At 46.3% G+C, this 13,292-nt stretch overlaps 1 protein-coding gene across 1 annotated transcript in view; it reads right to left on the bottom strand.

Moving 5' to 3' along the window:
* The window catches only part of LOC8025869 (chloride intracellular channel exc-4), a 50,670-nt gene extending 38,202 nt beyond the window's left edge, over window positions 1-12,468 (bottom strand). The window contains exon 1 of the mRNA XM_002399671.4: window positions 12,122-12,468. Coding sequence (XP_002399714.3) covers window positions 12,122-12,196 — 75 coding nt within the window. The 5' untranslated portion in view covers window positions 12,197-12,468. The remainder of the gene's footprint in view (window positions 1-12,121) is intronic.
* Window positions 12,469-13,292: the final 824 nt, after the last annotated feature.

The following is a 13,292-nucleotide window of genomic DNA, read 5'->3' as shown; positions in this document are numbered from 1 at the left end:
TAAAGCACGCATTTAAGGTTCAAGAGACACAGAAACAGCATCGGCACGCCGGCTGGGTCACCTGAAATGTGTATCGCACTACACACGCGTCTTTTACTGTGACTCAGGAAAAGAAAGCTAAATTTTTTCGACCGACGGTGATAAAGGTGAAAATTCCCCCGCCTTTTTCGGACCAACCAAACTCCCCTACAATTTCTGGTTTTCCGGGTGGTAGACAATCAGTCGTTTGACCACACTAACAAAAAGGAATGAAAAAAAAAAAAAAAAAGATATCAGGGTATCTAGCAAATTATTATTGTGAAATTCCCCGACTTTTCCAGGTTTTCCCTGACAATTGCAGGTGGAATTCCATGACCACTGTTTAGGCGATTCGATATATAACACAATTACCACAGAAGCATTTGAGCCTTGAGCACTGTGAGGATCATTTTGCACGGGCTCAATCCAACTTGCATATTCCGAAATATTTGGGTTCGTCCAGTCCGGATTAAATAAGCACTTTCTTGCCGCCAACATCGTTGTCGAAGAGGCCACTTCCAGAAAGGAAAGACTGAAAACACGACGCTCAACCACCCACTTCAATAACCGAATGGCAGCATGGCCGCCAAATGCACACTTTCGGATACTTTCGGCTTAAGGCTTGGATAGGATTGGGGTTTGCAGCCTTTTCATTTGCAACTACATCTAGTAGCTCTAACTGGATCTAGCCTAGTGTCGCGCATTCAATCCAATCCAATCCAAAGCGTGGACTGGATTTGTCGGCTGTTCCCTCTGCATCGGGCAGCACACTTTAGATCGGGTGAGCAGAGCCAGCGCTCCGCTCTAAGCAGAATTTATTGCTTATTCTTCTGCCCCCAAGTCTTCAAATCTTTGCTCAGGGCACTCAATGTTGTTTCCGGCTCATCTTCCCTGTCTCGGCTCACTTTTACACAATATCCCTGACAATTCCCCAATCTTTCCCGGTAATTGAAATTTCCCTGACAATTCGTGGTTTTCTTGGTCGCTAGACAGGCTGCATATTGTTATTTTTTTGTTAATCTACCAATGTGTCACACAAACTCTCATCTTTTTTGGGCTGACTAAATCCTCCCACAATTGGTTGTTTCCTACGGCATTTAAAAGTATGTTTATCACAGAGGAAAAGCGAAGAATATAGTGAAAAAATTACAATTAGCATAGTGAAAACTGTTACTGAGGCTTGAGAGGGAAAATGTTGTATCTATACCTTGCAGATGTACATCAAATCACAAAATACACAAAAACTTCAGGCATTTAAAAAAGAAAAACTGCATGTGCTTCGATTGCACAAGGAGGCCAGGTATTCCCCAGATTGGAGGAACATATCTGCAAGATTTTCACTGAGAATTGTTTCAGGCTAGATAGCTTCCACAGTTGTTCTGCAGGAAACTAAGTAAGCTGCCACCCTTTTGAGTAAACAAGCTTCGAGATTAACAAAGGAAATAAATTCCTTTAATCTGCATTACGACGCCTTTGAGACACATGACTGCAAAAAGGTTAGAGATGTCCTCAAATATTTTAGTCATGATGAACAAAGCCAAAAGACAGAAGTCTAAAAAATGAAATCCATGGATAAATTTAAATTGGGAACATTTATACTATCTACAGGGGTGGAACATATTAAATGTGCTTGGGAGCAGCCACGGGAGCAGCTGAAACAGCTGTTTCGGAGCAGGTTGGGAGCAGCTAAAACTGCATTCTAGAGCAGGCTAGGGGCAGCTCAGATCAAATTTCATTGCACTTCAGCTTGTGTCTTAGACGAGCACGAGAGCAATTTCAATTGTGCTTAGCAGCACAGATGAACATGAGGGGTTAGGAAGCGTGGGTAGATGGGATATCTGTGTAACAGATTCGAAAAATTGAAACTTTGTGAGCCTTCATGAGAACCAAAAAGCAAGTACCATAGGTTTCTGAAGATAGTGCCCTTGATAATTTCTGATTGGCTTTCAGTTGGTCAAAATTTAAACCAGCACTGCTTATCGCATAACCCACACGTGCTCGACATAGAAATTATATGTGCAAACCACGTGACGTGCATAAGCAACGGACGTGCGGTTGCGCGGAGGCACAGGGCAACAAATTTTGAGTTTATCCTACTGTGTAACTCAATGTCGAAGCAGCAGACTACGATTAACGGAGTTATCGTATTCGAAGCGATGAGCAGAAGCAAAGTTAAAGTATGCCGAGCAGATCTAGCACTCGCGTGAGAGCTGCTGGCCGGCAAGGTTTCGGACCGGACCATGTTTCAGTTCTTTTAAATCTCGATTTATATTGCGGGAATGCGGTTCCAATTTCTAACGATGAAGTACTAAAAGGAATATTTTGCTAATGTGTCTTCAACTGACTGACGTCCGGATCCCGGGCCGCAGAGCCTCAGGCAATCCGACGCTTAACGACTTGACCCCACCTCGGCCGACTTGCTTAACCGCTTATGGATGAAGAATAACAATCCAGTCGCAGATGGTGTAGTGCTTAGAATCCGACCGCCGAGTTTTTGCGTGCGCTTGCGACTCGGATACACAGAGAGAATAAACATAACAAAGGATTGCAAGGCCGAGCAAGCTAAACGCGCTCATTGTTGCCAATCAAGTCGATAAAAACCGAAACCAAGGCAAAAAACAATTTTTTTGGCACATGTTGTGCGATTTGGCGCATAATGGCGCGAGGCATTGGCTGCGGCGCAGATTCCGCAAAATGGCGCAGGATGGCGCAGACAAATGTGTCTGGCGCAAAATGGCGCAAATGGCGCAGCCGTTCCACCCCTGTATCTAGTGTTTGTTCAGATCTATTTACTGAAGGGCCTCCAACACCCTTAAAAGATAATTCAACGCTCTCCTCCAAGCACTCTATAATTTTATTCGAAGCATCCAAATTATTTGAAGGAAAACAATGCCAGGAACTCTGAAAACGGTCCTCTGTTTTCGGACAAAACTCGACATATCACGGTATTTGCATCCAGGACACATTTATAAAAATTGGGGTAAACTCTGCTTCTATCCAGAAATGCACCTGCCTCAAAGTTGTATGGGTCGATCTGCGGGGGTTATTGATACAACAAGCATCCATCCAAGAATAAGATGAGGCAAGCCTTATCTCTCTATAGCTTGTGTTGTCTCGGTCCGAACGACCTCCAAAGAAGAGGCGCCTACTTGAGAAGGACAGAAGACCAACAGGCTGTTATCTGGCTGCAATAAGAAGTTGGTCGCCTGCTTTTGCAGTCAACCAGCAGCGTTTTCAGGATCCACTGCTAACTATAGTCATTGGCAGGCAGGTCAAGAGTAAAGTGGAAGCTCCTTTCACCTCTTTCCCCTTTAGCAGAGAGAACACTGGAGAGAAGGTTGCCTTGTCTCCAGCTTTCGCTTTGCCAACGGGGAGAGAGGTGGGAAGAGCTTCCCCTTTACTCTTGACCTGTAGATGACTATAGAGCACTGCAGGTATGGTGCCTGGAACGAGCCTCCGACCGGTGTTCATTGAAACCTCATTTCTGTTCCATCAGTTTTTTCCCTACATCACACTGGCAGATGACTGCTCTGATATACGCCACTCTTCAGCTCGACAACCCACAGTAACTAAAGCTGACACGCGTCGGGACACCACGACAATGGCGACACTTCTGCCTGCTCGTCTATTTTGCTGAAACTCCTTTGCCCTCCCGCCAGGATCACAACGTCCGACAGTATGACACACAACCTCGTGACATACTTCGGGACCACTTTCGATGCATGTACGGTTATTGGGACGATAAACACACTGCTCAAAGACACGTTTCAAGCGCCGAATACTGTAGCCAGGCCAGAGTGTGCTTTTATCTGCGACTCCATCTTGTTTAAAAGCACTAAACAAACACCAAACAACCCAAGAGGAACACAGCCCATTCTCCAAATACCCATTCTTCACGGGCAGTTGGTCGTCACATCAGAACGTCCAATGTAGATCTGTATAGGTCACTTCAAAATTCTTATCCAGACAAACAATGTAAAACAGAAAATGCTAAGCAAGCAATTTAAAAACAAAATCATCTCATCCAGCAAAAAAAGAAAAAAGTTCGAAATAAATAAAAATTTACTGCAAGGTAGAAAAAATATAAGAAAACTAATTGTTACGACATCAAAGACAACAAACAACCTTGGTGAATGGGCAGGCGTGAATGATTTTTCGGGGATGGCACGCAACCAACATTCGCTCTTCTCTTATTTATTACTGATTAAACAGTTTGCCTAAGCCAGCCTCCTGATGTAGCAACAGCAGCTACATAATGCAAAGATCCTAAGCAAAAGATCCTCCAGCAAACAAGGTCAGCTTACAAGCGCTTGCACTTCCTGTGCATCCCCAAAAGGGAACACACCCAGTTCCTATTCTGCTTCACCAGTAGGAAAAAAAAAGCCACTTTTATGCCCGCTAGCACACATCCTTTTCATGTTTCTTCGAACTGTAAGGGTAAAGAGTAGGGGTGTGCAAATATTCGAGTTTCTAATTCGAATCAGATAGTGGTTCACTGAATAATTCAATTTGACTTTCGGCCTCCTAGTATTAAGAGTTTTTGAATAATTCAATGAATCGAATATCAGTACTGCTTCAGCAGTACTGATGTACCAGACTGGGCTTATTCAAGAACACTGCCTATGTGATGACAGCCACCAGAGGCCTCCACGGGATCTAAATCTAGCCTGCATTCAGAAGGTTCCAGTGACTGACCATTTTGACGGAAAGTAGTTCCTTTCCCGTGTTTCCGACACGAAACTGCAGCCCTCCAGCTCCTTCGACGCACTCAACGAAAACCATCCATGTTGTCCTTTTCAACTCAAGTATTTGTGCACTACAAGCCTATTAAGGCCCGTTCACACTCTTGCGACCGAGTACGACTGAGAGAGACGAGATCTCTTACAACTTCTTAAATGTTTCTAGAATGAGGGAACACACTGACATTGTGGCGCCATCTATGCAGTGACCCTAGAACTGTATTTCACAAAAGCGAAGGTTTTGCGGGATTTCCGAGGTCAAATGTGCGTAATACCCATAAAAAGGCTCGTTTATAACATTGACAAAAGTTTTTCGAGCCAAAAAAGAAAGGATATTGCGCGAGAAATAAAAAAAAATATGCCGGACCGCCGAGTTTACACTGCTTCCTAATAGATGGCGCCAGTGTGTTCTCTGGTTTAAGAAGTTTTAAGGAACCCAGGTTTAAGAGGTCGCAAGCAGTCGCAAGAGTGTGAACGGGCCTTTACCGGTTGTTTCGTTCAGAAGATGACAATTAATAGGGTGTTTTAGTAGATCATTCTGATAACTCTGATACTCAGCGGACGCTCTGCACTAACATTTTATCATTATCAAGTATCATTACCGGAGGTATCAGAACAATCTATTAAAACTCTCCAAATACCAACATCCGACTAACAATATCAAGTGAGACCGCCCACCAGTCTTGGGTAGCAATGCGTTACTGTAACTTAGTTAGACTTTTGGTAACCTTCAACTGCAATGCATTATTTTTTGAAAATGTAACTTGTACCTGTTGTTCGTTACTTCATGAAGTAGTAACGTTGAAAGTATGTTACTTCTGTTATTACTTCTACCAGTTCCTTCAGGATTAAGAAATAACTGAACAAGTAGAATCTAGCCATTCTTTACATTTTCCAAAGGAGGATTTTGCGACATTTCGAGGGTCATGTGTGCCCTGCAGCCACTTGTGAATACATTGTTTCTCACCAGTCACGGTGCGACTCTGTCCACATGTGATGTGATGCAAAAAACATCGTTACCTTTACACATGCACTTTTTCTTTGTTACTAGACACCTACATGTTAATCTCTTGAAGTACCATCTTCGATGCCGTTTTTTATCGATTCTGGGCAATCACTTCTTGAACACATCAGTCGTGAAACAACACATTGACCAATCTCAATTTTTTGTTTTAAGAAAAAGTAATGAAAATGCAATACATGGTTGTCCTTTTGAACTCAAGTATTTGTGCACTTTTAAAAGTAACGAACTGCAACGAGTTACCTCTTTGTTCAAATAACTGTAACGGCAGCTTTGCTACTTCCTTTTTAATTAAGTAACTGTAACTGCCATTAATTAAGTTATAAAAGGAACTCAAGACTGCCGCCAACCCATTGCTTCCCGTGGCATCGAGCTGCCGCAGCTAGATGTCCCAAAACGTCGCCCGATTCGGGCAAAGTGAGTCGCTGCCAACAAAGTATTTATTCGTGTTAGCCCCTCTTTGCTCCACGTGCCCTGGGGTAGTAAAACAACGGAGTTGTTTCTTTTTAGTTTCTGTGCATTGCAAGTTTTTATGTTCTATTCAATATTCAACTCTCTGGCAGCAATTTGATTCGAGCTGAAATTTCACTGTTTGCTTCCTTCTAGTAAACAGGTTTATATTATATTCTCAACGTCTTACTAAGTGTGAGTGCCGCGTCACTGTCCAGGCCGAGCGAGCCAGAGAAAAAGACGGCTTAGAACTTCCCAAACATTCTGAGTTACGTATCGTTCTCGCACGTGACCGAGGCAAAGAAAGTGGGAGAGGCCCTCAAGCCACAGGACGTCTACCAAAATGACGTCAAAATGTCCTGACTATTTCATTAAAATTCTTTGCTTGGGACCTATAGCTGCAGGACGTGTCCCGAAGTGTCGTCTTTACACGAGCACACTGATATATACGACAGTTGCCGGCCTCGCGGCACCACCGTACGCCGCCACCGTAGCGTCACCGTGGTATGTGCTGTGTTGTTTCTGCCTCCTTGCATCCCTCGCTCTTGTCTCGACACCCGTCGCCCAGGTATCCACAATTCTAAGGCTTCTTCAGTTCAAACTTCCAGAGGCTCTTGCCGGAGCAGCAGAAATTAACTCAACCATCAATCAGTGAACAGGCAGCAGGAATAGTTCACTTAGAGGTGAGGTGGGAAGCTCGAGACAAGCTTCGCATCGCTAAGTCGTTCGGCAAAAGTGCCGCTTCGTCTCAGTGCACGCATTTCAAGAGGAGGCAGTTCGGGCTGAATCTCCAATGTTCCCCCAAGACTAGTTTCTGAGCAGAGATTTGTATCGGCACGTCGCCTGTGTGTGTGTCACATGCAAGCACGTCTTTTGCCGTCGTTCAGAGAAACAAAAGCCCCATTTCTCAAACCAATGTGGATTGGGGTGGGAATTCCCCGACTTTTCCAGGCTCGCCAAAAACCCTGTATTTCCCCAGTTTTCCCTGGTTGGTAGACACCCAGGTAGCCACTCCTCAGATGGTGAGTTTCTTGTAAAGCAACGCCGAAGTTTAGGTTGCAAATATTGTTTTCTAATCTTGAGCCCTAGAGTCTCAACATTTGGAAAAGTTCAAAATCTAGGCGCCCATTGAAGTCAGAAACAAACTGAGCAGAGGTAGGAGCTCTTCTGAGCTAGTGCTGTAACGGCCGGAACTGCAATAAAGGAGTCAACTTTTCGAGCAGAAAAAAAACTGCATCCAAGAGCAGGGTGGGTGAAACTTGCGAGCTTCAAAGCTTCATCTATTTAATATGTTTCGAGCGGACAAATTTTCTGGAGTTAGAAGTGAAAAAGTAAGCTGCCCAGAAAGTGGCTAATGAGAAAGGGCTGGAGTTTTAAAGCACAGATGCGAATTTGAAATTTCTTTGCTAAATTGAGTTTGGCAAAAAAAAGGCAACAAGTAAGAACAACTGACAGGTCGAAGTCCAGTTTTGCCGTTTGCTTCTGCAACTGAAAATGCTCAAAATGCCAGATCTTTACGTTGTTCCTACCAAAGCAAAGAAGACAGGCAGCGCCCAGACTAAATGAAAAAAACAAAGCTGGATAGAGAATCGCACTTCTTTGCTGCATAATGCGTAGAAGAAGCAAAAAGCAAAAATAAGACGGACATTTCTTTTCTCTAGTCCCCGCAAGCACAGTTCGGCTGCACAGGAGAGGACCGGAGTTAATGACTTTGCAAGGGTGTGTGCGCGTCTTGAGCTTGGGTTAGGCTCGGTCATGCCCCTGTCGGGCAACGTCCTAAGAAATATGTTGCGGAAAGCGTCCAAGCATTCTGAAATCTCACAAAAGTTTGGAAGAGAGCCTTCAATGGTTCTGAATCCTCCTACATTAAATAATTACAAAAAACTCGGAAAGTCCCTGGGCAAAAAGGAATACTGTCAACAACTCAATGTTTTCAAATTTCGTGACTCGAATGTTAAAGTGGTCCTGCAATCATATTTAAGCGTCTATCTTTTTTGCGGTTTCCGGCCAAGCCAGTGGGCACGAAGAGAGTAACTAAATATTGGTGCGTCATATTTTACTCGACGACGCAAAAACCTTTCCGACAGCCGAAAGCGCGCGATATGTGAAGTCTTTGGTCTTGGGCTTATACAGTTCAGAGCCGCTAAAAGCTTGTTTTAGTCGAAATACAAAATATAAATGGCGCAGAAAGTTTCAATTATATATGGAAGTAGTTTTTGTTCAGTATTTTAGATCAGAAAAGAAACACATTCAGTTTATAAAGTATGGAAACAAGAAATGACCCATTGACATACACGCCACCAAGCAATGGAACAGGTGGCGCATACTAGAAGGGGGTGGCACCGACGAGTGATGAGCGTAGAAGGGTCCCATATGTATGCGGCGGCGCTGCGATCCTATAAGGGCTTGAGGATCCAACCAGTTCCGAAGGCCTTCGGCAAGCAGGTTTGGCTTGCAGTTTGGCTATTTGGCGGTATGGCAGTGCAAAGTGGCTACCGTTCTGAACTGATCTTTACCCTGTGTTGGCTGTCGTTTGTGGCTAATGGAGTGTCATGCCGAACTAGTGTCTAATCACGCAGCAAATGCAATGCGGGCCGCCCTGGCTGCCCGCTTCATACAGCCCATCCAGAACATGCTTTAGTGGCGCCTCTTGAGCCGTGGACGCAGAGTGCGGCAGCCGTGAGCGCTCACTGAGCTCACTACCCCTCCTGTAGTTCACGGCCACTCAAGCGACCAAGGATGTCATGAAGAAGGTTATTTTTAGCTTGTTTTTGTCATTTTAATCTGCCTATAACTTTTAAGATAAAGTGAAATTCGAGAAAAGAAAAGTTTCATAAAGTTACTACAATCAGTGCGCTCAGGTTCGGTGCAAATTAAAAACCAGTAAAAAAAGTCCTTGCAGGGCCCCTTTAAGAAAAGATTAGCACATGAACATAAGCCCCCATAGCAAGCGAATACACAGCATACACCTCTCAATCGCGAAGTTGTTCATCTGCAAAACATTCCCAAAATAGCTTTCCATACATCCGCTAATGGGCTGTTGTACGAGACAAAGCAGATTGTGTGCCCCTGCGGTCAGTCTCACCATGCATGTCACTTGCATTGCAAGCGACAGCGACTGGTGCGACATCACTACGTTTTCACAAATCTTTGCCTCTCGGTCATGCAGTTCTGCCAATGATGGGTACACATTTCTGTCGATTACTTCCATCAAGCTCCATTCAGCACCATTAATATGAATGTCGTGCTCTCGGACACAACCCTCGCATCACTCGTGCCTGCACCTACTCTGCCAGCCCAAGTTTGCAGTGGTATTTGGAGAGGTGCAGCACCACACATTGTGCATCTTCAACCATGATGTTAAACTTGTTCTTCCCTTAGTGGTCTTTGGCTCACGCTACAATGCTGACAAGGTCATTCATCCTTACAAGGAGCCTAAAGCGCACTCTTAGAAGGCAACTGTACCCTGTTTCACCCTATGATGGTCTATAGCAGATGGTATACAAGCCATCCTAGTCAATCCAGGGGTGTGAAACTATTACGTGACTATCCATGTTTGGAAGTACAGCCTCAGGACACCGCCATCTTGCTCATTTGCCTTGTTGAAGCGTTGTAATTGGATTATGACGCGCCCAAGCACACTCCAAGTGAGGAAGATGGCAGCGCCCTGAGGCCATACTTGCAAACAAGTGTATGCATTGAAAAACTTCTCCTGAAGGTCATGTGAGATTCGCACAACAATGAATTGGCTCTGATGGCTCCTAGCGTCCTTTGCCATCCAAACAGTATGGTGCCGGATGCCACTCCCTTTTTGGCATCGTTGGAAGCATTTAGCGTTTCCGCTATGGTACGGCTAGAGAAACTAAATGAGCTGCGCTTAGAGCATCGGCACTTCGTACCCGGGCATTGTTGTGGATTTGCCATTTTGGCTCATATGCAGAGCAGACACTACTGCCGATCGTCATGATTCAAAAAAGTGTGACTTCCTCAGCATTAGATTTCGTGTTGGGAAGGTCACGCAATATTACTTTGCTCTGTCACAAACTGTTTAAACATTTGTGGAGGGCGGAAAAGCGTTTTCTGTTATTTCAGATAAAGCTTCAGATAACCGGCAACCATGATTTTAAAACACAATATGGCCAAGTGTCGTTACTCTGAAGCGTAGCTTATTTAGTGGACTAGGTACGGCCACTGTTCGATATGCATTAGCAGATTGCAAAGCCCTTATGAGCCTCCCATTATTGGAGGAAGATGTACAGGTAGCTGGGCTTAAACCCTCCTCACTCCCTGCAAAAGTGATGGCAACCTGTCCCCACTTTTTTTAGCACCTGGTGGTCAGGCCACACATGAACACTCGGAGTGCCAACCTTACGACGCTGTCAGTTAACGTCTTGTTAATTGCGCAGACTTTCAGAGGGCGTTTGGCCAAACGCCAATTGAAATGCCCCTGTGGCAAGATTATCTGGCATCTCAATGCTGTCCTTCCAGACTGCCCTGGGGTACCACAGCTTCAGTCCCATGATGTGTTCTACCCACACAAGGAAGAGTAGCAGTTCTGTTTTTGTATCTCAAAGCTCCATTTCTAGACCTGAAACCCATTGACAGGGGGTCTCTTGAAACAGCAGTGGTTGTCCGCTACCGTTCAGTGAATTTTACGTCAGAGAAGAGCTGTCTCTCTACAATGCATGTCTTCTGTGGAGTAACTGTGCAGATTCTCAAAACAAAAAACCCGAGTGATAAAGTTACTAGGATTACTAGGAAAGGTTTAGCCAGGAGGTGCCGAGCGAGACACCTTCGTCTATCTGCACCGAAACCCTTGTGGATTTCGAGTTGAATGTGCCTCATCTTCCGTAGGTCACGGACGGAACTTCAAAAAGGTATAACGAAACACGTTGGGCTAGTTGATGCACCATGCTCTTGTAAGCACAAACAGCGACGAACACGGATAAGTGCTCCGAGTCCCTTCGTCGCGTCCGTCGTCGTTTGGGGCTCACAAGTTTCCCGAGAAGCCCCACAAAGCAGCGCTCCAAGCAGTTTGACCCACAGGCACCATAAACGTAACGCCAACAGGCCGCTTTTAAAACTCTGGCTTACAACTGAGTTCACGGTCAGAGACGGTGCGTGCAGACAATAAAAAAAAAAAGCGCGCAGAATCCCGTAGCTTCCGAGTTCTGAGCAGGCGCAGCCTTCGAAGCTCGGGGCAGTCACCGGCCGCGGGCCCAGCGGCGGCAAACCGAGAGCAAGTGAAAAGGCTCGCCGATAGCGCTCGAGGGAAACCAGTCTGGCCCTGCTTTCTTTCCGCCTTACTGAAATAGAAAGTGTGCCGTGACACACAAACGCCGCACCGACACGTATCGCAGTAGGGCATTCCGCAAAAGCGTGGACGTTTTGTCGCGGCACGGCCGCCAATGCGACGGAGATGGGGCAGAAATATTTTTGAGACGGCCGTTGACGACGCGTTGCGAAACGCCCCAACAAGGCCACACATTCCGCGAACCACGGCCGCCGGGGCTCCGCTCCCGTGCAGCGCGTGTCCCGAACCAACCGAGCTCGGCGCAGCCTGCCGGCTCCGGGCGAAACTCGGGGTAGGCATCGAACGAGGATCGGCACATTCCTAGCGGGGCACTCCCGCCGAGAACCACCCAGATAAAAGCGGATGTCCGACATTTACCATACGTGGGCGACGTCGACGGCTCCGCCCGTCCCGAGACTCCGTACTCCCCAACCCAGCCTTGCGATCCCCGAGCGTGGGTTCGGCTTCGGGGTTACGGGTTCGGCGGCCAAAAAGGACGACGCTCGTCGCGTTCATCGACAGCTGCGGGCCGACCAGCGATTAGGCCTAACGGCTGCCGGCGGCGCTAGCCCCGCGGCCCGCAGTTGGGCGTACACGTACCTTTATGATCAGCTCGATTTCGGGTATGTCCTGGATCTCGTTAATCTCGTCGTGGTGGTTGTTGTCGTCGGCCATCGTTCAGCGGTTCTGTCGAGCCGAGGGCTGCGTTATCCGGAAAGCTGGCGCACGCTCGCGTATCAACACCGCCCAAAAGCCGTACACAACACCGCACCCCGCTTCTGACCCGCTCTTCCAGCAGCAGCAGGCGGACGCACGGGGAAACGCACACACAGCTATCCGAGGCGCGGAAAAGCCTTGCGCGCATGCGTGGCCAACGAGTCCACGCATGCGCCTTGCGGCCTGCCGCGGTGTGAGCGGAAGTGGTGGCCGAGCTAGTGCGCGGCTCTGCCAACGCGCTCAGTTTCCGTTCGACATCCTATGGCGTGACGATAGGGAGCGCTACGAACAGAGAGCGCTCAGTTTCTGCAAGAGCTTTCTCAAGGGATTATTATCATCATTCTTGTCCAGCACGCTTGCACCTTCGCATTAATTGTGGAAATCATTAGTCTCCTCACGAGGGTATCCGCGCGCCCAACAGCCCGCAGTGGACTAGCGTCGCTCACTGGCGAAACAACGCAACGGTTGAAAGTTCCTCTGCTGCGATGGGCAGCAACCGTGCTTTGCGGTAAATAGCACGAACAAGGCAACCAAAATATTGTCTGATTTTTTTTTTTTTTTTTTATTGGGAAAAGTATGCGCTCCACAGCAGTAGTTGAGGTGGGCTACGTCACGGTGCTTTGCAGTATCGTGCACTTTCCTCTAAAAAAGCAACGCAGACTTCTCAACCTTGGAAAGAGTTCCCGTTTCCAGGGTTGGAAAGGAACGCGTTCTCGTTACACTTCTAAGATTGAAACGTGCATCTACATTTACGTTACGTTTGCATATCTTAATGAAATGTTGTGCTTGACATTCGGTAGCGAGCGAGTGAAAATATCCTCATCAAACTACGTGTCGAATCGCCGCGGTCACATTTATTCCAGTTGTTTGTTTGTCTTGAAATCGTGCGGTTGAAATAGTTGAAAATAAAAAGCCCAAAATGCCTACTAAAGTCGGGTAAAATTCCAAATAAATAGACGAAAAAAAGAAAAGCAACTTCGTTTGTCTTGCAGTTTTTTTCGAAAACGCAATGACTTCTTGTTCCACCTCATCGTTGTTCCACCTTCACCAATGA

This window comes from Ixodes scapularis, unplaced genomic scaffold (assembly GCF_016920785.2).
Source record: "Ixodes scapularis isolate PalLabHiFi unplaced genomic scaffold, ASM1692078v2 PGA_scaffold2__306_contigs__length_199485367, whole genome shotgun sequence".
Taxonomy (NCBI): Eukaryota; Metazoa; Arthropoda; class Arachnida; order Ixodida; family Ixodidae; genus Ixodes; species Ixodes scapularis.
Note: the sequence above shows the minus strand (reverse complement) of the source record. Positions and strands in the feature narration are given on the sequence as shown.